Raw genomic sequence first — 20,044 nt, forward strand, 5'->3', positions numbered from 1 at the left:
AGGCAGAGTGAGGCCAGTGGGTGCACTGCCCTCCCCTTCTAAGTTTTTAAAAAAGGCTTTTAATTTGTGGCACAACAATATCTATTGAAATAATGACGTTTTCTGAAGCATACATTTCTGATAAAAGAATGGCAAGTTGCTTAGGAAGCGGTCCTAAGAAACGGTTTCCCCATGGTATGCCTTACTGTGTAGACCTTTATAGGATTCTAAGAAAGACCTGCTTGGGATATATAGTGGGGTTCGCAGCACAAGGCTCAGCAGGGCTTGCAACTCCATGTGTTTCCCTCAGCCTCAGGGAACTACAGGATGCCAGGAAACAGTCCAATTTCCTGTTTTAATGGAGCTGTTTACACACGCCTCACCTCCCCAGTGGCACTTCTTCCACATGGGCTCTCTGTCTTGCACTCCTCTCTCCACCCAAATAGTGCTTGACCCCACCACCTTTAGTACTCACCCCTGTATCACAGACCACTCCCCTCAGCTTCGTTCTTATGTGTCCTCCCCAAGTTCTGCAGGCTTATACCCTCTCCTCTGATGGATACTGCTAGCCATCCACATTCTACCAGGTGGGTATCATGTCACGCTCTGTCTCCTAAGGGCATTATTATCTGCCGCTTTGTGCCCCACCCTGCCCCTCTGGCTTTATGACTTTACTAGAAAGAGAGCCCGCTGTAATTTAGACAGCGGGCGCTAGCCGGGTGCGGCAGTCTTGGGGCAGCGAAGTCAACTCAGAGGGCGGGCGGGGAACAGGCGGTGAAGTGGGGGTGAGTGGGGAGCAGTGGGTCGCGGCCTACCTGAGGGTGTGTATGGCGGCCGGCCGGTCGGCGCAGGTCTGCGGCAGTCGGCGCAGGTCTGGCGGGGTGGGCGGGTGAGGTTCAGGTGGCGTGTAGACGGGTTGGGGCTCGTTGCGGGCGGAGGCCGGTTGGGAGGCGGGAGTTTGAGCGCGGCGTGGCAGCTGGGAGTCTGTAGGCGCGGCGGGCTCGTGGAGGCGTCGGGAAGCATGGGGCGGCAGGTGGCTGCGGGGCGATGGGTGGTGGGGCAGCGGCATGCTGAGGGCTGCAAAGAGCGGCCTGTTCGGCGGCGGGGACAGGAATGGCAGCGGCAAGGCTCGGGGGAGGCGAATCGAGGGGGGTGGATCGGGAGGCGCAAAGCGCCTCCATCGTCAGTCCGGCAGCAAGGGACCAATCGCGAGTTGCGCTGCGCGTGGCTCGCAATTGGTCCCTTGCCGCCGGACTGACAATCGGAGGGGCCAATCGGCAGGCGCTTCGTGCCTGCTGATTGGGCCCTCCGATTGCCAGTCATGAGGAAGGGGCCTATCGGCACCCTTCCTCATCACGAACAGGGCCCTCCTTAGGTGCCCTTAGGTGCCCTTAACCGATTATTTTATCCGCTCCGCAGGAGTGGTTAAAGATAAAGATGCCTGCAATTCCTGCAGTAAACTCCAAAGGCAGTCTTCTCCCCCACCCAATGACAGATAGCAAGAAATGCAGCTATAAATGAAGTGAAGATTTGTATGATCATATAGAAAATTTGTATGTTCAGATACTTCACTTTAGGCTTTTGTTATCCAGGAACCATATTTTAATTTGAATCATATTAGTTAATCTATATGTATGATAAATTAAGTTGGTACAATTACAGTGAGCCATATTGCCTTATTTGCTCTCTTGTGAAACCTTGAAGTTCAACTGCAAGAATTTTCTTATTTTTCACTAAAGTTGCCCAAGGCGCGTTTTATTATCTGCATCAAGTGAATCTACTAGTGTCCTTCCTGTCCCCATATCACTTGACCACCGTGATCCATGCAACGGTTGCTTTCAGATTAGACTTCTTTAATTTGCTGTAAGTGGGCCTGCCCTTATCCCTGACCCGGAAATTACAACTGCATTGGTTACCGGCTATCTTCCAGATCAGGTTTAAGGTTTTGGTTCTTACCTTTAAGGCCATCCATGGCCTAAGCCCTTATGCTCCCCTTAGAGCTCTTCGCTCTGTGAGTTTGAATCTATTGGCTGTTCTCAGCCCCTGGGAGGCATGCCTGGCCTGGATCAGGGCCTGGGCCTTTTCAGTCCTGGCCCAAAGCTGGTGGAATGAGTTTCCGGAAGACCTGAGGGCCCTGATGGAGATATCATATTTCCACAGGGCCTGTAATACGAAGCTCTTTTGCCAGGCATTTGGTTGAGTAGATAAGAAGAGGGATGGCAAAAACTTGATTCAAACAATATAAACTCTTATAAACAGAACGAGGTCCTAGGTACAACAGCCTTGTTTTCATTTTTACTTCATCAGTGAACTGTAACAAAATCAAAATATATAATGTTCTCATGCAGACCTTATATAACATAAAGAATGTCATTTTTTATATAACTAAAGTTGTTTTCTACCTTAAATTTAGTGTAGTATTTCTTAATTGTTTTTTTCAAGGATACTAACAAAGTCAGTCTTCAACACACTTCCTATATATGGAAACATATACATTTAAAAATTCTTACATCAAAAAGGCAGATTATTAAAGAACATATACTAAATATTCATACCTTGTATTTTATACATATATCTTGGGTCTGTTAGTATCAAAGGTCCACCAAGGTAACCATCCTCTAGGGAATTTTATAAGTGACCCAAAAGCCTCTAGACATCCATCCACTATATTTATAAAACAACAGACCAACTCATTATTAAAAACATGTTAAGTCCAACAAATGATTTAGGTTATAACATTTTTAATTTAAAGATCCTTTCTGCTTCCTTCTACAAAAGACATCTTTAAACCGCCCGTGGTGCCGCGGGCGCCACGGACTAAATAAATGGTTAAGCGGTTCTAAGGCGGGATGTGTCCGTGATGAGGAAGGATCCGGATTGGACCCTTCCTCAGGACAGACAATCGGAGGGACCAATCGACAGGCTCGAAGTGCCTGACGATTGGTCCCTCTGATTCCCAGCCCCAGCAACTGCGAGCCGCACACAGCGCGGCTCGCAGTTGCTCCCGGCCTGACGCGGCCGAAAGACCGCCGCCCAGGGCAGCCCCCGCCGCATCAGGACGCCGCTGAACAAAGACCGCCGCCCGGGGCAGCCCCCCCGCCTCAGCCTGCCACCGCTGCCATAAGCCCGCCGCCCGGGGGAGGCCCCGCTGCCCGACGGAGCCCCCGCCGACAGCCCGCCACCACGCTGCGCCCACGACCACGTAAGTGCCTAGCGCCCGCTGTATTAATCATACAGCGGGCTTGATTACTAGTCTAGTAATATTGGAACATCCTAAACCCTGATCCTGTATGTGTTCAATTGCTATGCATTTCAAATCATCCCATGAATGGTTCATTTCCTCATAATGTTTTGTGAGGAGAGCTGTTATGACACTATGTTTTAATCTTGACTCGTGTTCAAGGATACGTGTCCTCAAAGGACGTAAAGACATACCCCCATAAAATTTAAAACATGGGCATCTGATCAAGTAGATAACTTGGGATGTATTGCAGTTTATAAATCTATTAAGCTTAATTTCAAAGCCATTTACACGAATAGTATTGCTTTTCTTTTCCTCCCTAAATTAACAAGCTTGATATGAGCCATATTTATAACTACTTACTGGCAAACCTCGATCATTAAATATAAACTGCTTACCAGAATAATTTCCTTAATGTGTCTCCTTCTCTTCCACGCAAAGAGTGTTTTTAAAAAAACATTGGCACCTTATCTCACACATTAAAGGATGTGAACAAAAACCAATCTTTGCGTGGAAGAGAAGGAGAAACATTAAGGAAATTATTTCTGGTAAACAGTTTATATTTAATGATTGAGGTTTGCCAGTAGGTAGTTATATTCGTTATGTTATATAAGGTCTGCATGAGAACATTATATATTTTGATTTTGTTACAGTTCACTGATGAAGTAAAAACAAAAACGAGGCTGTTGTACCTAGGAACTCATTCTGCTTATAAGAGTTTATATTGTTTTTGCCATTGTCAGCTTGAAAACTACCTTTTCTTGTGTACTCATTTTCGGCTTACTGGTTGTCTCTGCTTCTACTACTAAAAGGCATTTGGTTGAGGCCAGGCCAAGAAGATCGGGTCCCTCCCTGCTTAGGCCTTCTGCTGGACATCTGGGAAGTAGTACCCCCTGGGGTAGTGGTTAGGGCAGTGGTAGGGGTTGCTGCCGGGTATGGATGGGGGGGGGGGGAGGCAGTGAGGGGATCTTGTTGCCAGGGTCTTATTGCAACTTTATTGTAATTTGCTGGTTTTTATACTGAGTGTAAACCGCCACGAGCCAGTCAATCTAGGAGCAGCGGTTAACAAAAACTAATATGAATAAACAAACAAACAAATGGGTTGCAAGGTGTTTGTTTGCTCCATCCCTGTGTTGCTTGCTGATCTCCATGCCCCTCTCATTTGTAAGCCACTGTGTCAATGTGGAAGTGCTGAGAGAGAACAATTGTGTGAGCCCCCCATGCTACACAGCAACCCCCTTCCCCTCCACAGCTGATCCCTGGTTCTCAAAGCACCATGGCTTAGGTTGGGGACCCCTGATCCATCAAGTCCATCTTGTCTACTTAGACTGGCAGAGGCTCCCCAGGGGCTCTGGCAGAGGTATTTCATATCACCTACAGTTCAAGAGAGGGCTCCTAGCCTCCAAGTGGTGGCTGGAGATCTTCTGGGATTACAACTGATCTCCAGGCAATAGAGATTTGTTCACCTGGAGAAAATGTCAGCTTTGGCAGGTAGATTCTGTGGCATCACTGAATTTCTTTCCTTTCCCAAACCTTGACCTCAGGACCCGCCCCTTAAATATCCAGGTATTGCCTAATCTGGAGCTGGCAACCCAAGTTAAAGGGTTTGGAGGGAATTCAGAACTTAGCCATTTTGAAGGTGGAGTTTAGTCCCAGTCCCCTCTCTAAACTGTTTGCAAGCAGAGGGCCAAGCTACAAATTACACAGGACGCTTGATAGAGACCAGTGCTGTTTCTGTGTGGGGAAAACTGAGGGCGATGGAGAGGCCCTTCCTCCCTCAACAGCAGCATCCCAAGTCCATTTGGTTCATACAGCCATTCCTACAGCTGCTGTGTCCAGGGAACCAGGCCTCAATTTGTTAAAAACCCGCATGTGTGCTTTGGTCCCAGGATGTTGAACACTCAGTTGGGAGCCACCTATTCATAAGCTGCCTTGAGCATGTTTCCTGGAGAGGGTGGCATTGAAATATTCTAAATAAAGTAGACAAATACTGGGCGGGGGCAGGATGAAACATGCAATGATCTCAATGTGGGTTTTATGCTTTTTCATTGTAGAAAAATTTCATGTGCAAAGTGTTTTTTATCTTTAGTTTCTTTGAGCCTCTCCATAAGTACACAAAATATAGCATCAACCTTTATAGTCCTAAATAAAGAAGTTGGTTCCACAGATCTAGCACATCAAATTGCTCTAGTTTTCTTTTTTTTGAGGGGGGGGGGTTAATCGAGGCCATATTGTATTCTTTTTGAAGTTCTAAACAAATTCCTCCATGATAGACCACTGAGGTCTCTAGCTAGCTGCTTCCCGGCCAGTAGCACACTCACCAGGGAGATGGGGTATTTCTGCTAACACTGATGGAGACCAGGGTCCCCAGAGCCCATCAAGGGACAGGCCATCAGGTTTGGTGCGCAGCTGGATGTGGTACTGCTGCCCTGGGAGAAGATCAGTGAGGCTGCATGTCTGGCTGTTCCCAACTTCAATCTGCAAGAGACAGAGCCAAGCAAGAGTAAGAATGGACAAAGACCTTTCTTTCACCAGCCCCAGTGAAAGCTCCTATTGGAGCTTCTGGGCAGAGGGAATCTTTGCACACCAGTCATGCTTCCCTGCAAAAGCTATACCATGGAAGGGGGCTGCCAGGAGTCTTCAACACCATAAAGAACCTCATAGGCCAAGAATTCCACATAGCTGAGGCGTGGGGGATCCCAAGTCACATGCAACTGTCTTGCCACTCTGGGCCAATCAGCAGTTATATTCTCCGGTGGAGAAATGAGACCTACAAACAAACAAAAGGAGATAAAAATCAAAATTCTTTCTGTTCCTGTTCGCAGGCAGTGAAGGTTGAGGGAGGGGTCACTGAACAGGGAAGGATCCTGCTGTGGCCTCCGGTGGGTGTATCTGGCATCCTGTCTAACAAATGACAGGCTAAACATCTGAGAGATTTGTCACAATCTAGGTATGACTCGTTTGATCTATGGCAAGATCCTGCCACCAGAAAGGCGTGAAATGGATCGCCAGACATGAAGAGAGGCGAAATTAATATTAATGAAACCAGATGTGTACAACAAAGAGAAAAGGCCATACTAGAAATTCCTGAGGATAGATTCAGGTGGGTTGCTGGGTTGGTCTGAAACAGCAAATCAAAGTCCAAGTTCAGCAGGCTGTTTAGCATTTATATGCACCCCCTCCGATAGAGCTGGTTATCAGTATGCTGATGACATCCTGCTCTATCTGTTGATGGGTGGTCAGCTGGATACATCCCCAGTTTTGCTGGCCAGGTGTCTGGAGGCTGTGACTGTGGCTCCAACAGAGCAATCTGAAGCTTAATCCCTCAGAGATGGAGAACCTGTGGCTGGGAAAGAAGGGACCAGAAAAGAAAGCTCGCCTTCCCTGTCTTGACATTGTGCAACTGACAATCTCGCACATCATCAGGAATTTGGGGGTGATCTCTGATGCCTCCCTTTCCATGGCAGCTCAGATCACAAAGGTAGCTCGCCTGGCATTTAGCCACCTGTGCCAAGCAAAGCTACTAGTGCCCTCCCAAAAGACTTCACTACAGAGATCCATGCAATGGTCACTTCCAGCTTGGATTACTGTAACAGAATGAAGATGGCTTGGTGTGTGGGGAACTTGAGTTATTAGTTTTAATTTTTGTTGTTGTTGTTAGGTGCGAAGTCGTGTCCGACCCATCGCGACCCCATGGACAATGATCCTCCAGGCCTTCCTGTCCTCTACCATTCCCCGGAGTCCATTTAAGTTTGCACCTACTGCTTCAGTGACTCCATCCAGCCACCTCATTCTCTGTCGTCCCCTTCTTCTTTTGCCCTCAATCGCTCCCAGCATTAGGCTCTTCTCCAGGGAGTCCTTCCTCCTCATGAGGTGGCCAAAGTATTTGAGTTTCATCTTCAGGATCTAAGGAGCAGTCAGGGCTGATCTCCTCTAGGACTGACTGGTTTGTTCGCCTTGCAGTCCAAGGGACTCGCAAGAGTCTTCTCCAGCACCAGAGTTCAAAAGCCTCAATTCTTTGACGCTCGGCCTTCCTTATGGTCCAACTTTCGCAGCCATATATTGCAACTGGGAATACCATAGCCTGGACTAAACACACTTTTGTTGGCAGGGTGATGTCTCTGCTTTTTAGGATGCTGTCTAGATTTGCCATAGCTTTCCTCCCCAGGAGCAAGCATCTTTTAATTTCTTTGCTGCAGTCCCCATCTGCAGTGATCTTGGAGCCCAGGAAAATAAAATCTGTCACTATCTCCATTTCTTCCCCATCTATTTGCCAGGAATTGAGAGGGTCGGATGCCATGATCTTTGTTTTCTTGATGTTGAGTTTCAAGCTAACTTTTGAGAGAAAGGTTATCAGGGCATGGATTACCATGGCCAAGTTATCCCTGTCCAGGAGATGAGACGACTGAGAGGGGATTTGATAACCATCTTTTGATAATCTTCTTCAAATATTTAAAAGGTTGCCATATAGAGGGTGGAGCAGAGTTGTTCTCTCTTGCCCCAGAGGGATATACCAGAACCAATGGGATGAAAATAATTCAAAAGAAATTCCATCTAAACATCCGGAAGAAGTTCCTGACAGTTAGAGCGGTTTCTCAGTGGAACAGGCTTCCTCGGGAGGTGGTGGGTTCTCCAACTTTGGAAATTTTTAAACGGAGGCTGGATAGCTATTTGACAGAGAGGGCTATTCTGTGAAGGCTTAAGGGGGTGGCAGGGTACAATGGATGAGTAATAGGGATGTGAGTATCCTGCATAGTGCAGAGGGTTGGATTAGATGACCCAGGAGGTCCCTTCCAACTCTATGATTCTATGATTCTATTCTATGAAAGGCAGAAGCTAGCAAACCATTCAGGGATGGAGTTAGGCACTCCTGGCCACTGCTACCACATGAGTCTCTAATGACAGGTCCCCTCTGGCTAAACAATGTAGGCTCTGCTCACTCAGATTGTGAAATATCCAACACCTGGACAAGAGAAGAACTTTTTCCTGCTCTCACCCAGGATGGGGATGCAAACTAGGCCCCCCCAGCACTGCCTCTCACACAGGTTGATGACCCATCTGGAGAAGGATCAGCCTCTCATGCAGACCCCTTCCTTCCCTTCCCTCCTGTAACCCAGTGTTAGGAGCAGAGAAGGAGCAGAGAAGCAGAGCTGGCTAGAGGGGTCTGAACAATTCTGACAGAATTTTTTAAAAACAAGAAATGCAGACTCTGCCATTAAACAAATTAAAAACAATTAACCACAAACAAATTAAAATATTTTACACCCTGAGCAGGGCCCCTAAACAGACAGTGCCCTTAAGCCCTCTGCAGCCTAAAAAGCTGCCCCAGCAATCCAGGCGTTACCATCAAGGCCTAGTTACCACTGCAGCCCCAGGAGGAAACTGTAAGTAGATGTAGATTCTCCAGGCAGTAGGTCTTCCTCATCAGCAGAGGAGAGCAATTCTTGAAGTGAAACTTGAACACATTGTGCCAGTGGCAATCTACCAAGGTCCTCAGTCAAATTCTCTTATCTTGGAGTTGCTTGGCTGGACTAGCATGCCGTATGCTGAATAGATATGGGAAGCAATCTACATTGGTGGCATCAGCTGTACAGTTTGCACTCTCAGTCCTTTTGATGTCTCCATATGAGGCAGAAATGCAGGAATCAGCTGGGCATTTTGGCCACCTGAGTATGCGCTTCCAGGTACACCATCCTAGTTCCGATTCAGCCCAGGACAGCAAGTCCCTCAACAACTCGATTAAATTGGAAGATGGAAAAAGTTTACACAGCCTTCTTTCTGCTGCCCTCTAGTGTCTCTTTTTATCATACCAGTATTTACTAAATTTAGTAATTACTGAAATGGTTATTAATCAAAATGTACAACAGCATTCAAGATGGGACACTTCACATTTATATCTATATACATCAGTGTATATCATATATATCATTTAAATGTTGTAGAATAAAACCATTTTGAAGAGTAAAACCATTTGTAGTCTGGGCCCAGCGTTCCTGAGGGACTGCCTGACTGACTATGCCATGTAAACAGACCTCCACTCTGTCAATTCCTCCTGGCCCTAGAGAGGTATGTTTGGGCCCTTACCTGGTGGAATGACTTCCTGGAAGAGCTGAGGGTCCTGTTGGAACTAACTCAGGTCCACAGGGCCTGCAAGATGGAGCTCTTCCACCAGATGTTATCTTGGGGCCAATGAGGCTGCAGCATCTACCAAGTTCCCCTTCCACACAAATATACAAACACACTTCCCCTCCCCCCACCCATGCAAGAATCTCAGGAAGAGATCAGCAGGTAGAATATTGCATTTGAAAGCATCAGCAATGACTATAACTGATTTGGTTTTTATAATCATTGGTTTTTAAATTCTTTTTATTGATTGTATGTTATGTAGTTTTTAACTATGTGACTTAACTGCAACCACCTCAAAACTGTGCAGCAAAGCAGGCTTGAGAAAGATCAGAGAAAAGCTGAGGAAAACCTGGGAGATGCATGAATGCTCCACAGGAAAATAAAGGAAAACGAAAGCATTATAATAGACAGTCACACTAATACACCCTCCTGTTTATTTATTGTATTGAAAAATATACAGTCAAAAGGATTTACGGACATAAATAGTTAAAACTCCACTAGCAATTAGGTCACACTGCTTTCAGCCAAAGAGGAATAGTGGGATGGTCACTTAGATATAGTATCAGACATGCTAAAAATATTGCCAGAATTGCTGCTTCCCACCAATAAAACAAAATACAGATAATGACCTCAGGTTAGGGGGAAGGAGAGGGATTAAGCTATCAAAAGAACTTTGGGGCACAATCTCAATTTAGACAAAGAATCTCTATGTACAGAAGATGGTCACTTTGTCAGAAAGCATTCGTAGTTGTAATAGTTAAACTGAATTTGTACAATTGCCATGTTCCATTTAAATATGGTTTGGGTTGCAAACAACATGGCCGCACTATAATCAAGAGCAACACTAATATCATTAGTTTGAACAGTGTCTACTAGTGTGAAATTTGGCTAGGCAGTAGCTTCCATCAGTGTTTGAACATCATTGCATTGTGTGGTACTGGATACCATACAGGCTCCTGCATGCTCTAAAAAGGCCTTCACCTGCCCCACATTTCTTTGTTTCCCAAGTTGAAGGAAGACTTACCAACAGTTTCTACGGAGAGATTCTGGGATAGTATGGTTTCATTGGTAAAGCTGTCTAGCACCTCAACATAGAGCTCTATGAAGAGTCTGACACTATTGTGGTCACTGGGAAAGAGGCAGATATGGCGCCAGCTTCCATCATTCTGCCTCTCTGAGCTCAGCATGCATTCTCTGTGCTGTTCTCTGTGGGGATGAATGGTAAAAATCAGAGGATCACAGGCAGAACTGCAGATCTTCCTCCTGTACCTTTTCCTGACCCTCTCTGAAGGAATTGGGGAATTTCAAATCACCATTTCCCCCCCTCCCCACTATAGATACAGTTCCCTTCTTCCAGCCTCACCTCCATCTACAGAGAGCCAGAATCTGGGTTGACAGCTATTTGGGTGGCTTTCCTTCCCCAGCAATTTGGTCAATTGATAAATTTATGAGTCATTTTAAGGGCCTCCTACCCTTTGTACATGTAGAAAAAGCGATAATTCCTTTCCACCTGCATTGCCAGTGCAGGCTCATCCCAGAAACAGGTGAGATCCTCAAAAGTCCGAGAAAAGCAGAAGACATCCTTAGGTGATTGTGCCAGAATAGCAACCTCTGTGTGGAGAGAGAAAGAAACAAGGCATGTGCTCTCAGCAGTCTTACAGTTGACAGTAAATGAAGTTTCAGTCATAAATGCCCAGGCGCAGTTGAAAATAAGCCAGAGTCTGCAGAAGCCTATACTTTGCTCTGAGATGCAAAACCAGGTGAGGATAACAGCCTTTCTCACCTAGGACGGAAAGGAGGAGCAAAGGCAAGACAAACAGGGGTTTGTACTTATATCTTCTATATTTATATGTAAAGAAGAAAATGTCAGCTTTGGGCTGATCCTGCGTTGAGCAGGCGGTTGGACTAGATGGCCTGTATGGCCCCTTCCAACTCTATGATTCTGTGATTCTGTCTTTGAATGAGAAAGTCTTTGTCACAGCAGATCACATAGACCGTTTATGCACTGGGAACTTCACTGCCCCAGGTCCTGTGCAGGAGCACAAATCAGAGGCGGATGTCGTGCACCAGGACAAATGCTCCCCCATGTGGGTGCAGAAAGAGGTGGGTCAACCTGCCATGACTAAAACTCTAGCCTGCAGCCCAGCATGAAACCTCCAATGCATAAACGGTAATAGATAGCTGACATGTCCAACTGGCAGACCAGTTTCTAGGATCTTTGCGTAACTTGGTATCTGCCTTCTGGCTATATCTGTCTCATTGGTTAATAAGTCTTCTAGCTAATGAAGACTTCTGCCACTGGCTATATCTGTCTCATTGGTTAATAAGTGTATTTAAAGTAAAAGTAGGAAACAGTAAGAGTGGAGCCATTCAAAAATCAGTTCATGATGAATTTTTGTCTAACTCCATTCAGTTGGAGAATTGACCAAAAATCGAGGTGAGAGGGAGATAAATGAATGTTTTGAGGGCAACTAGGATTTTATGTTTTAGTGTACTTTTCATACAGATGTGCTTATTCAAAACAATTCGATCAAGAAGGGAAAATAATACTTTGGCGCAGGCATTTATGGCTGATTCATGCAGGAAATTTCCCAGGTAACTGCAAATGCCATGAGATTGTTTACTTACGTAAAACCACAACCATGCACTGTTAGCTGCCACTTGTGAGAACTACAATTACCTGCTTGAAGGTTATTCTGTTTATATGCTGCTGCTTATTTTACTGGGATATAAAAAGCACTGTACGCTAAATAAGACGACACTGCACCAAATAAGGCATAAATAGCCTGATTCATCTTAGGGCTTCTGGCAGAAATACTATGCTGCTGACAAACTAGTTGCTGATGAAGACAGTTATTGTTGAAGATGCTAGATACCAATTATATTCATAAAGAAATCAAAGGAGATGAAGCTAATTTCTTAGGAAGGAGATGCTGGGACGATATGAGTTTCATGGTTTAGAGCCATTTAGCATGTTTGAGACAAGTTCCTTGAAGTTATATATACCAAGAGAGGGCACAGCATTGTATCTTGGGGTGTTTGGATGCCAACCTGCCGGGGGGGGGGCTGACCTTGTTGATCGCTGTGGCAGCAGGCATCCTGGCTGGCTGGGCAGGAGGCCAGCGATGGCGGGTGGCTGGCCGCAGTAGCGGTGGCCAGGGACGCAATCGCGGCCTGGGGGTAAGGCTGGTTGGGAAGCTCGGGAAGGCCCCCACCCTTGCGAGGCTCCTGCCTCGGCGGGCGGACAGGAGCAGGGCCGCCACGTCTTCAATGCGGGAGCCCTGCTCCTTTCCTGGCATCCCCCTCCCCAGGCAAGGTCCCTGCTTCGCCGCCGGGAAAGGAGCAGGGCCGCTGTGTCTGCGACGTGGCGGCACTGCTCCTTTCCCAGTGGCGAACCATCTGTGTGGGCAGTCCAGGGCGGGGCAAGTGGCCAATTGGGAGGCACACTATGTGTGCGTACCCATTGGCCACTTGGCCCCCGAGTGGCACGCGGAGGGGCCAATCACTCGGTGGCACTCGGAGGGGCTTTGCGGCTCCTGATTGGCCCCTCCGAGTCTTTATCATGGACAGGCCCTGCCCTTTCTCCACCCACACAGCCCTTAGGGCTTTATTTTTACTGCTCTGTAGAGCGGTTTACAGATGTGTGCATTAAAATGTGCTTCTTTCCAAATACTATACCTTTTACTGTATAAAGTGTCTTTGTTTAGAACAACTGTGTGTACTACTACATATTAGTCTCTATAAGTCACCTGTACAAGCAGTTCTGCCCCTAAAAGTCCACTCTCTTTAACTTGGATGTATGGAGCTAAGTGCAGTAAGGACTTAGCTCCATACTTAGCTCCATATAAGTGCAGTAAGGACTTATATAGATAGACTAAAAGGAGGATCCATCTGCAGCATCCCATATTACCATGTGTGTCGTACAATGGAAGAGCCTTTTGTCATAAACAAATATCCCCAAATAGGCATGTGGTTTCGCGGCAGGTTCCTGTGGATGGAGGGAAGAGAAAGTTTCCTGCTCCAGGGAGATAGCATCCACAATGCAAGTGTTAAGGAAGCAAGATAAGAAAGAAAACTATGGGCCATTCCGTAAACGGATAATAGTGAAATGCTTACCTTATGCAGATGCCATATTTTTGGCATTTTACACAACATTGTCAGCATCCAGTGCCCCAGCAGCAAACTAATAGCTACATCCTCTATTTTAAAGTGCTAGCTGGGGAATTGCATAAAGTGGATTCCCCAAACTATGTAGTGCTAGCCAGAGGAAAGCAACCAGCAAGCCACACGCCAAGGAAGTGTGTGAAGCCGAAGTAGCACTACCTCTGCCTCCAGTGGTAATCCTTGCATCCGCCTTTCTCTACCTTCTCCCAGGATGGATTTGTTTGTTTTAAGCAAACTATCTGAAGCAACGAATAGGTGTTAAATCATCCAGGCATTAAAAAAAAGAGAATTCCCCAACAGGTAACCCACAAAGCAGGCCTCTCTAAAGTCTCCCCCCCCCAAAAAAAATTGGGAACAAGATTAATTTTTAAAATCTTCAGTGCTCATGATTGCAAAAGGGGTGGCACTTAAAAAAGCACTATGCTGAGAACTGGATTATATTAGATTACAAAGATCTCATATTTCTCATCCTTTATGGAAATTAATCATGACTATTCAAGCTGCATGTACAGTTTGCCTTTGTCTTCATTTCCTCTGCACTTCTGCTATCAAACTTTAGACTGTAAACTCCTGGGGGCAGGGAGTAAGACTACAGTAAGTCTTTTTGCTTACTGTAACCTATAAAGCCTCCTATACAAGGGGAAGTAAAAAAAAACATTGCTACATCAGGTAAAAATCTGTATTAAACAAAACAAAAAAGAAGTAAAGGTATTGTTTCTTGGCATATCCTCTATACACATCTGAAGACAATATTTCCATCTCTCTAACCCTTCCCCAAAGAATTCTGGGCTCTTTGATTTACAAATATTTTGAGTTTTGGGAACAAAAAGAAGTCTGAAGGGGCAAGATCAGGACTGCAGGATGGATGGAGGAGAGTTTCCCAACAAAATTCTTGGACTGCTGCTCTTGCTACCCTCAAAGAATGAACAGGTTTATTGTCATGTTGGGGGAAAATTCCTCTGTGCAACTTTCCTGGCCTTTTTCTCAACAATGCAGGTTTTAATTTTCTTACAATTTCTTCAGAATAAGCCCCCATGATTGTCCTTTTGTCCTTTGAGAAAATCAATATATTTGGAATAAACTCTTGCTTGTATGTACTGGAACCCTAGTAGCAATACTTTTTTACTTACCCTCATGAATCAATAATTAAATATCTACATAATAAAATATACTAGCAAGACATGGAGGGGCAGGGTTGGAAACAGGGAGGAGAATCAGAGCATCACTTTCCCCCCGTGCTTGAGTAATAGGGGCAACAGCACACCTACCACCTCAAGACTTGCAGCCAAGTTGCAGCATTTTAGCAAACAGGTGCTTGTTTCCAAGGAGTTTGGTATCCCTAAAGTTTTCTGATGGCCAATGGAGGGGACAGCTGGCTTCAGCACTTCAGCAATGTGCTTCAGCACTTCATGTTTGGGTTCGCACAAACCACTTCTATGGACACGATTCTACATGAGTCAGAGTCAAGCAATGCATGAGCCTTCTGAAAACCGACTGGGTAAGTAAATGCTCTTGGCCAGTGCCCAAATGAATGTGCAGATTCTTTGCTACAGTATTACTCACTAGGAGTGCCTTGCAGGGGTGTTTCTTGTAATAAACTGGTTTATGAGATGTGCTTTTGCCTGAATTGTTTTTGAGAGTGCAGAAATGTGTCTGAATACAGCAATATCTTCAATGCCATCTATTTTGGACTCCTGCAGGAAACAGGAATCTAGGTAAATAATATGATTTCAGGAGGCAAAAAGAAATCTCACACACATTCACATGATGATTCAGCAGCAGTGTTCAGGGCGGGGGGGGAGGCACTTACCCCTGAACACAGCTTGAGGAAGACCTGTGTGTGATTTGTTCATTTTGTTATAATATTTGGTTTGGATCAGAGTCATATGGGGCAGCTCAGATACAATCTTTTTCCAGGAACCCGTAGTAGCTCTTGGCAGCCCTGGGGATATGTTAGGGGCATCTAAAAGTAGGTTAGATATGTGTCTGTGATTTCAGTAGATCATCCCCCCTTCCCAAGAAGGAGGAGCAAGACCAGCAGTCTGTAAGATCCAGTTCCCACCTCTGGAGTCATAGCAAGATATGAAAGCATGGTACAATGAGGTCTTTCCTAGTATTGGATCCTGATTTTGGAGATTCACATTATATTCTTGTAAAAAAAAAAGTCTTTCTTTACTCATTGAGGAATGAAATTGTCAGTGGTTGCAGTGATGGCCACTGGCTATAGGGATTTAAAGATCTGTCAACAAGAGATCCAACAACAGTTTCTAGCCATGATGCTACTAGTGAATCATAAAATTATGTTACGTTGCCCAGAATCCTGGGAAATTCCAAACCAAGCATCCTGTAACAGAGGCAACTGTATTTGAACGGATGTTCCCAGAAACTGTGACAATGATGCCTCTTGGATTGGGTCTTTTCTTTTGGGGAAATAAATCTTGTTTGGTTTCAGTTTTCAAGGAAGGGATAGTTACAGAGGGTAGTTGTGTTAGTTTGAAGCAGAAGAATTAGATTTGAGTCCAGTAGCACATTAGAGACTAACAAGGATTTCTGGAGTTAATGCTTGTGTCATCAGATATTTGTCTGATACCTGACATCTCATGTTTAACAAAGAGAGATTGGAAGAGAAACCAGAGTATATAGTAGGAAATATTTTTAATATTATAAACAGAAGTCACTGGGTTTGCTGGGCACTGTACTTCACACTGGTGCTTCTAGGCTTCCACCAGTGTTAGTTAGTAAAAGTTGGCTAGTGTTAGTTAGTAAAAGTTAGAACAAAGAGACTCATAGCTCTCAAAAGTGACTTGTAGGTGTCGGTGATGGTCAACTCTTAGGCTTCAAAATGCCATCAAGACACAGCTGATTTATGGCAATCTTGTAGGATTTTCAAGATGAGTTGTTCAGAGGTGGTTTGCCATTCCCTGCCTCCCCATTGGCCCTTCTTAGCTTCTGAGATGTGATGGGATCTAGGTCATGGTTAAACTGAGTGTAATGTGACTGCTCCACAGTCACCTAGCATACTTCCATGCCATCAGATGTGTACCTGACTATTTTGGTGCCCGGGGCAAGGGGGGGCTTGGTGATGCCCCCCCCTGAACCCTGTAGCCATCCCAGAGATGCTGCCCACATCCTGGCCCATCCTGTCACTTGACTTCCCACCACCTTCCCCGTGGGCGGTGGTGGAGGAGCCAGCGGCCTTTGGCTGAGTGTCCCCCATCCCTTCCTTGGGGCCACAGAGTCTGGATGGGTATTGTGTGGTGCCATCCTCTGCCCACAGGGGCAGTCACCATCATCCTCTGCTCACAGGGGCAAGGATCAGGTGTGCAAGTCCTGCTTACCCCAATTGATTTGCTTGCCTACTATGGCCACCCTTTCCTTCCATAAATATCCATCATCCTTCTTTCCCAACCTGCACACATGGGAAAGGGTTCCTAAGTCAGTCCAGAATGTGTGAATGTTCCAGAAAGAGAGATGTGCCTTCACTGGTGCATCTGCTCACCCCATCCCCCCCCCCCGGTGCTATTTTGGTCCAGAAAGGTAGGCAAACACTTTGCCCAGGTACAGGTTGCGGCTCCTTTGATCATAGGGGAGGTTAGCATGCCAACCAGATCTCTTGACCCAGCCCCTCTGCCACCAAATGGTGGATGCACGCAGTGTTTTATTGGCTCCTGCAATTAGCATACCCTTGAACAAAAGCCTTCCCTTGAATCCAGTGTCTTCAGTGCCGGCTGCCTTTCCTCCTCCCTTGTCCCCACCCCCACTTATTTTTTCTCCTCTCGTTTCACTGAAAGTAAAGTCTCTGGCTGACTGTTGCATGGGCAAGTAGATTTGGGAAGGGAACACCTTGCCATCCCTCCTACCCTCCTGCCTTCCCACCTGCCCGCCTGCCAGTTCTAGCCCAGATCAAGTTCAAGGTTTTGATTTTGATCTTTAAGGCCATTTGTGGCTTGGGCTCAGCTTATCTGAGGGACTGCTTGTCTGCTTATGCCCCTCATGGGGTGCTCCACTCGGTGGGTACTAATCTGTTAGTGATCCCTGGTCCCAGAGAGATATGCCTGGCCTTGATCCAGGCCAGGGCCTTTTTGGGAGTTCCCGGGAGAGCTGAGGGCCCTGATGGATCTGGCAAAGTTCCTCAGGGCCTGTAAAAGGGAGCTCTTCCGCCAGGTCTATGGTTGAGATAGGGTTAACAAGATCAACAGGGTCCCTGCAGGCTTCGCTATAACATCTAGTGCATTCCTTGTCAGATGACTGTGGGAGGTAGGAGGAATTCTGCTATTTTAGGATTTTTTGGGATTAATGCTGTTTTAGGGGTGGGTTTTACAGGGATTTTAATGTAACCCTCCTTTTTAGGAGGAAGGCAGGCTATACATTTATTATTATTGTTATTTAATAATAATTATTATTTTCCAGATCCTAGCCCAACGTTTTAACCACTGCACCATACTGGCTTTCATGATGGAACAGCATGTTGGAATTTGCATTTTTTTTTACTGGCATGATTACATATTTATTTATTTATTTATTTATTTATTTATTTATTTATTTATTTATATGATATGATATATAAATTATATTATATGGACTTAGATTTAAATAAATTTTTCATGGATTACCATAAGTCAGTTGTGATTGGATGTCAAAATAAGCAAACAAAACAGGAGAGTGGTGTTAAAAAAATTATCCACCCCAGGCATCATATAGGCTAGCTATGCTGATACAATTCTTAACCATAAATATTTTTGATGATGCATCCTTATCAGATGGAAATAATGATTTTTCAGCTCCTAATTTCATGGCTGTATCCAATCTATTTACAGCACTTGTGGTGCATATTTCCATAGGATGTTAAAGCAAAAAACACAGTCTTCCCCAGATATGGTAGGACGGAATCCAAAGAGGTAATCTTTCTCTTTCCCAGTAGCCAAAAAATCTGAGCTGTTATCCAGTGGACCTCAGAAGAGGCAACAGAGATGTGCTAGCTCCCATAAGACTCCCAGTATTAGTAATTTTACAACAGTGATAAAACTGGCTTTCATACTGAATGTTGAACTTTGGGCTATAGTAGATTACATAACTGGCAGACTGGCATTTATAAATGCACTTTCTGTTCCAGATACCATCTAATTTCTCCTGAGACATCCAACCCCTCTAGGAATTGCTCCTTTTTTCTTTTATTCTTCTTCTTCTTTTTCTTTTTTTTGGCTCATGAGAGAATTGTCAAAGAAGAAATTCCAGTTATAAAGAGTACAAAAAATTAAAACAGAATGATATCAGTGACAAAGGACAGAATTGTAAGTCCGACGGGAACAAAGAAAAAGCATGTGTGTGTGTGTGTGTGTGTGTGTGTGTGTGTGTGTGTGTGTGTGTGGCGGGGGGGGGGGGAGGGGGATAAACTTCTGCAAAGGGTGAAAAGGACTGGATATAGGGTTCATACCGAACTATTGCACACCACTGAGGACCTAAGAAATCTGAATGGTAACATCATACGTAACACCTTACCCAGGAGAAATTTAAAGTTATAATTACCTATCCCTCATGTGAATATTTTCACAGGCTAAGCAATAATTTATCTGATTGTGGTTCTTGTAATATAGTCATAAATGTGATTAGTCAAAAGAACTCATCACTTAAATGCCTTTCTTTATGTAAAGAGCAGACAAGGTCTAGAGCTAGAATAAGCTTGTAATTAGAACCACAGGCTTTTTTTTAAAATATATATATGGATAGAAACCATTTTTTTAAAGGAACTCTGCAGTTATTTACTGTGCATTACTGGGAGCAAAGTAAGATAGGAGACATGTTTTGGAGCAAAGGCCGCATGAAATACTCCTCCCGTTTGTGAGTTGTCTTTGGGATTCCTGTGGGTTTAATTGAAAAAAAGGATGTAGATAACTGGGATATGGCTCTGAAGGAGGAGAAGCATAAATCAGACACCATTTCCTGATGAATCTCATCTGTCCCTGACTGAAAGTGGTGGTGCCAAATAAATTAATCTTAATTATTATTTGTCTTTCCATCTTTTCAATTGTTTTAGATCAATGATAAATTGCATGTACCCTATGCTTAACGTCTCTCCATACTTTCCCCACCTTGGTGCGTTGGTGCCAATCTCTTGTGGGGAAATATATAGATGAAGGATGAATCCTGAATAAACCTGCTGGACAGTCTCCTGGAGCAATCCATGAAAGAGATTTCTCCATTCCTCAAAAGTTTGCTAATCAAAGCATGTCCAAACACTTACCAATCCCAGCCCTTGAGATGTTCTTTCCTGTTGTGCTAATGATGATGTGGATGTGTCAGAGAAATACCTCAGAGATATTAAGAGAGCTGCAGAGGAGGGCATTTTGGATCAGGGTTTAACAACGCTACTCCGTGCTGGCTGGCTACAATCCCATTCCACTTTCCCCTCACACCCTTAATCTGCAAGGGTGCTCATTTGCCTTTGTTACAGTCATATGTTACGGGTTTAGAGCCACAATGAGGCACTAAGATTCATGCTTAGGCGGATGGGGAGGGGAGGGGAGGGGGACCCTT

General features: G+C 45.1%; 1 protein-coding gene across 4 annotated transcripts in view; it reads right to left on the reverse strand.

Moving 5' to 3' along the window:
* Positions 1-20,044, reverse strand: part of MPL (MPL proto-oncogene, thrombopoietin receptor) — a 28,022-nt gene that overhangs the window by 7,536 nt on the left and 442 nt on the right. For 3 of the 4 annotated variants that reach the window (XM_077334115.1, XM_077334113.1, XM_077334114.1), the window contains exons 2-5: positions 10,819-10,957; positions 10,371-10,552; positions 5,836-5,990; positions 5,542-5,698 (exon numbers count right to left, since the gene is read on the reverse strand). In XM_077334115.1, the coding sequence (XP_077190230.1) occupies positions 5,542-5,698; positions 5,836-5,990; positions 10,371-10,552; positions 10,819-10,957 (633 nt within the window). Of the gene's footprint in view, positions 1-794; positions 1,923-5,541; positions 5,699-5,835; positions 5,991-10,370; positions 10,553-10,818; positions 10,958-20,044 lie in introns of those variants that run through there. The other variant, XM_077334116.1, reaches the window with a different exon arrangement.

The sequence above is a fragment of the Paroedura picta genome, chromosome 4, assembly GCF_049243985.1.
Source record: "Paroedura picta isolate Pp20150507F chromosome 4, Ppicta_v3.0, whole genome shotgun sequence".
In the NCBI taxonomy this organism is placed as follows: Eukaryota; Metazoa; Chordata; class Lepidosauria; order Squamata; family Gekkonidae; genus Paroedura; species Paroedura picta.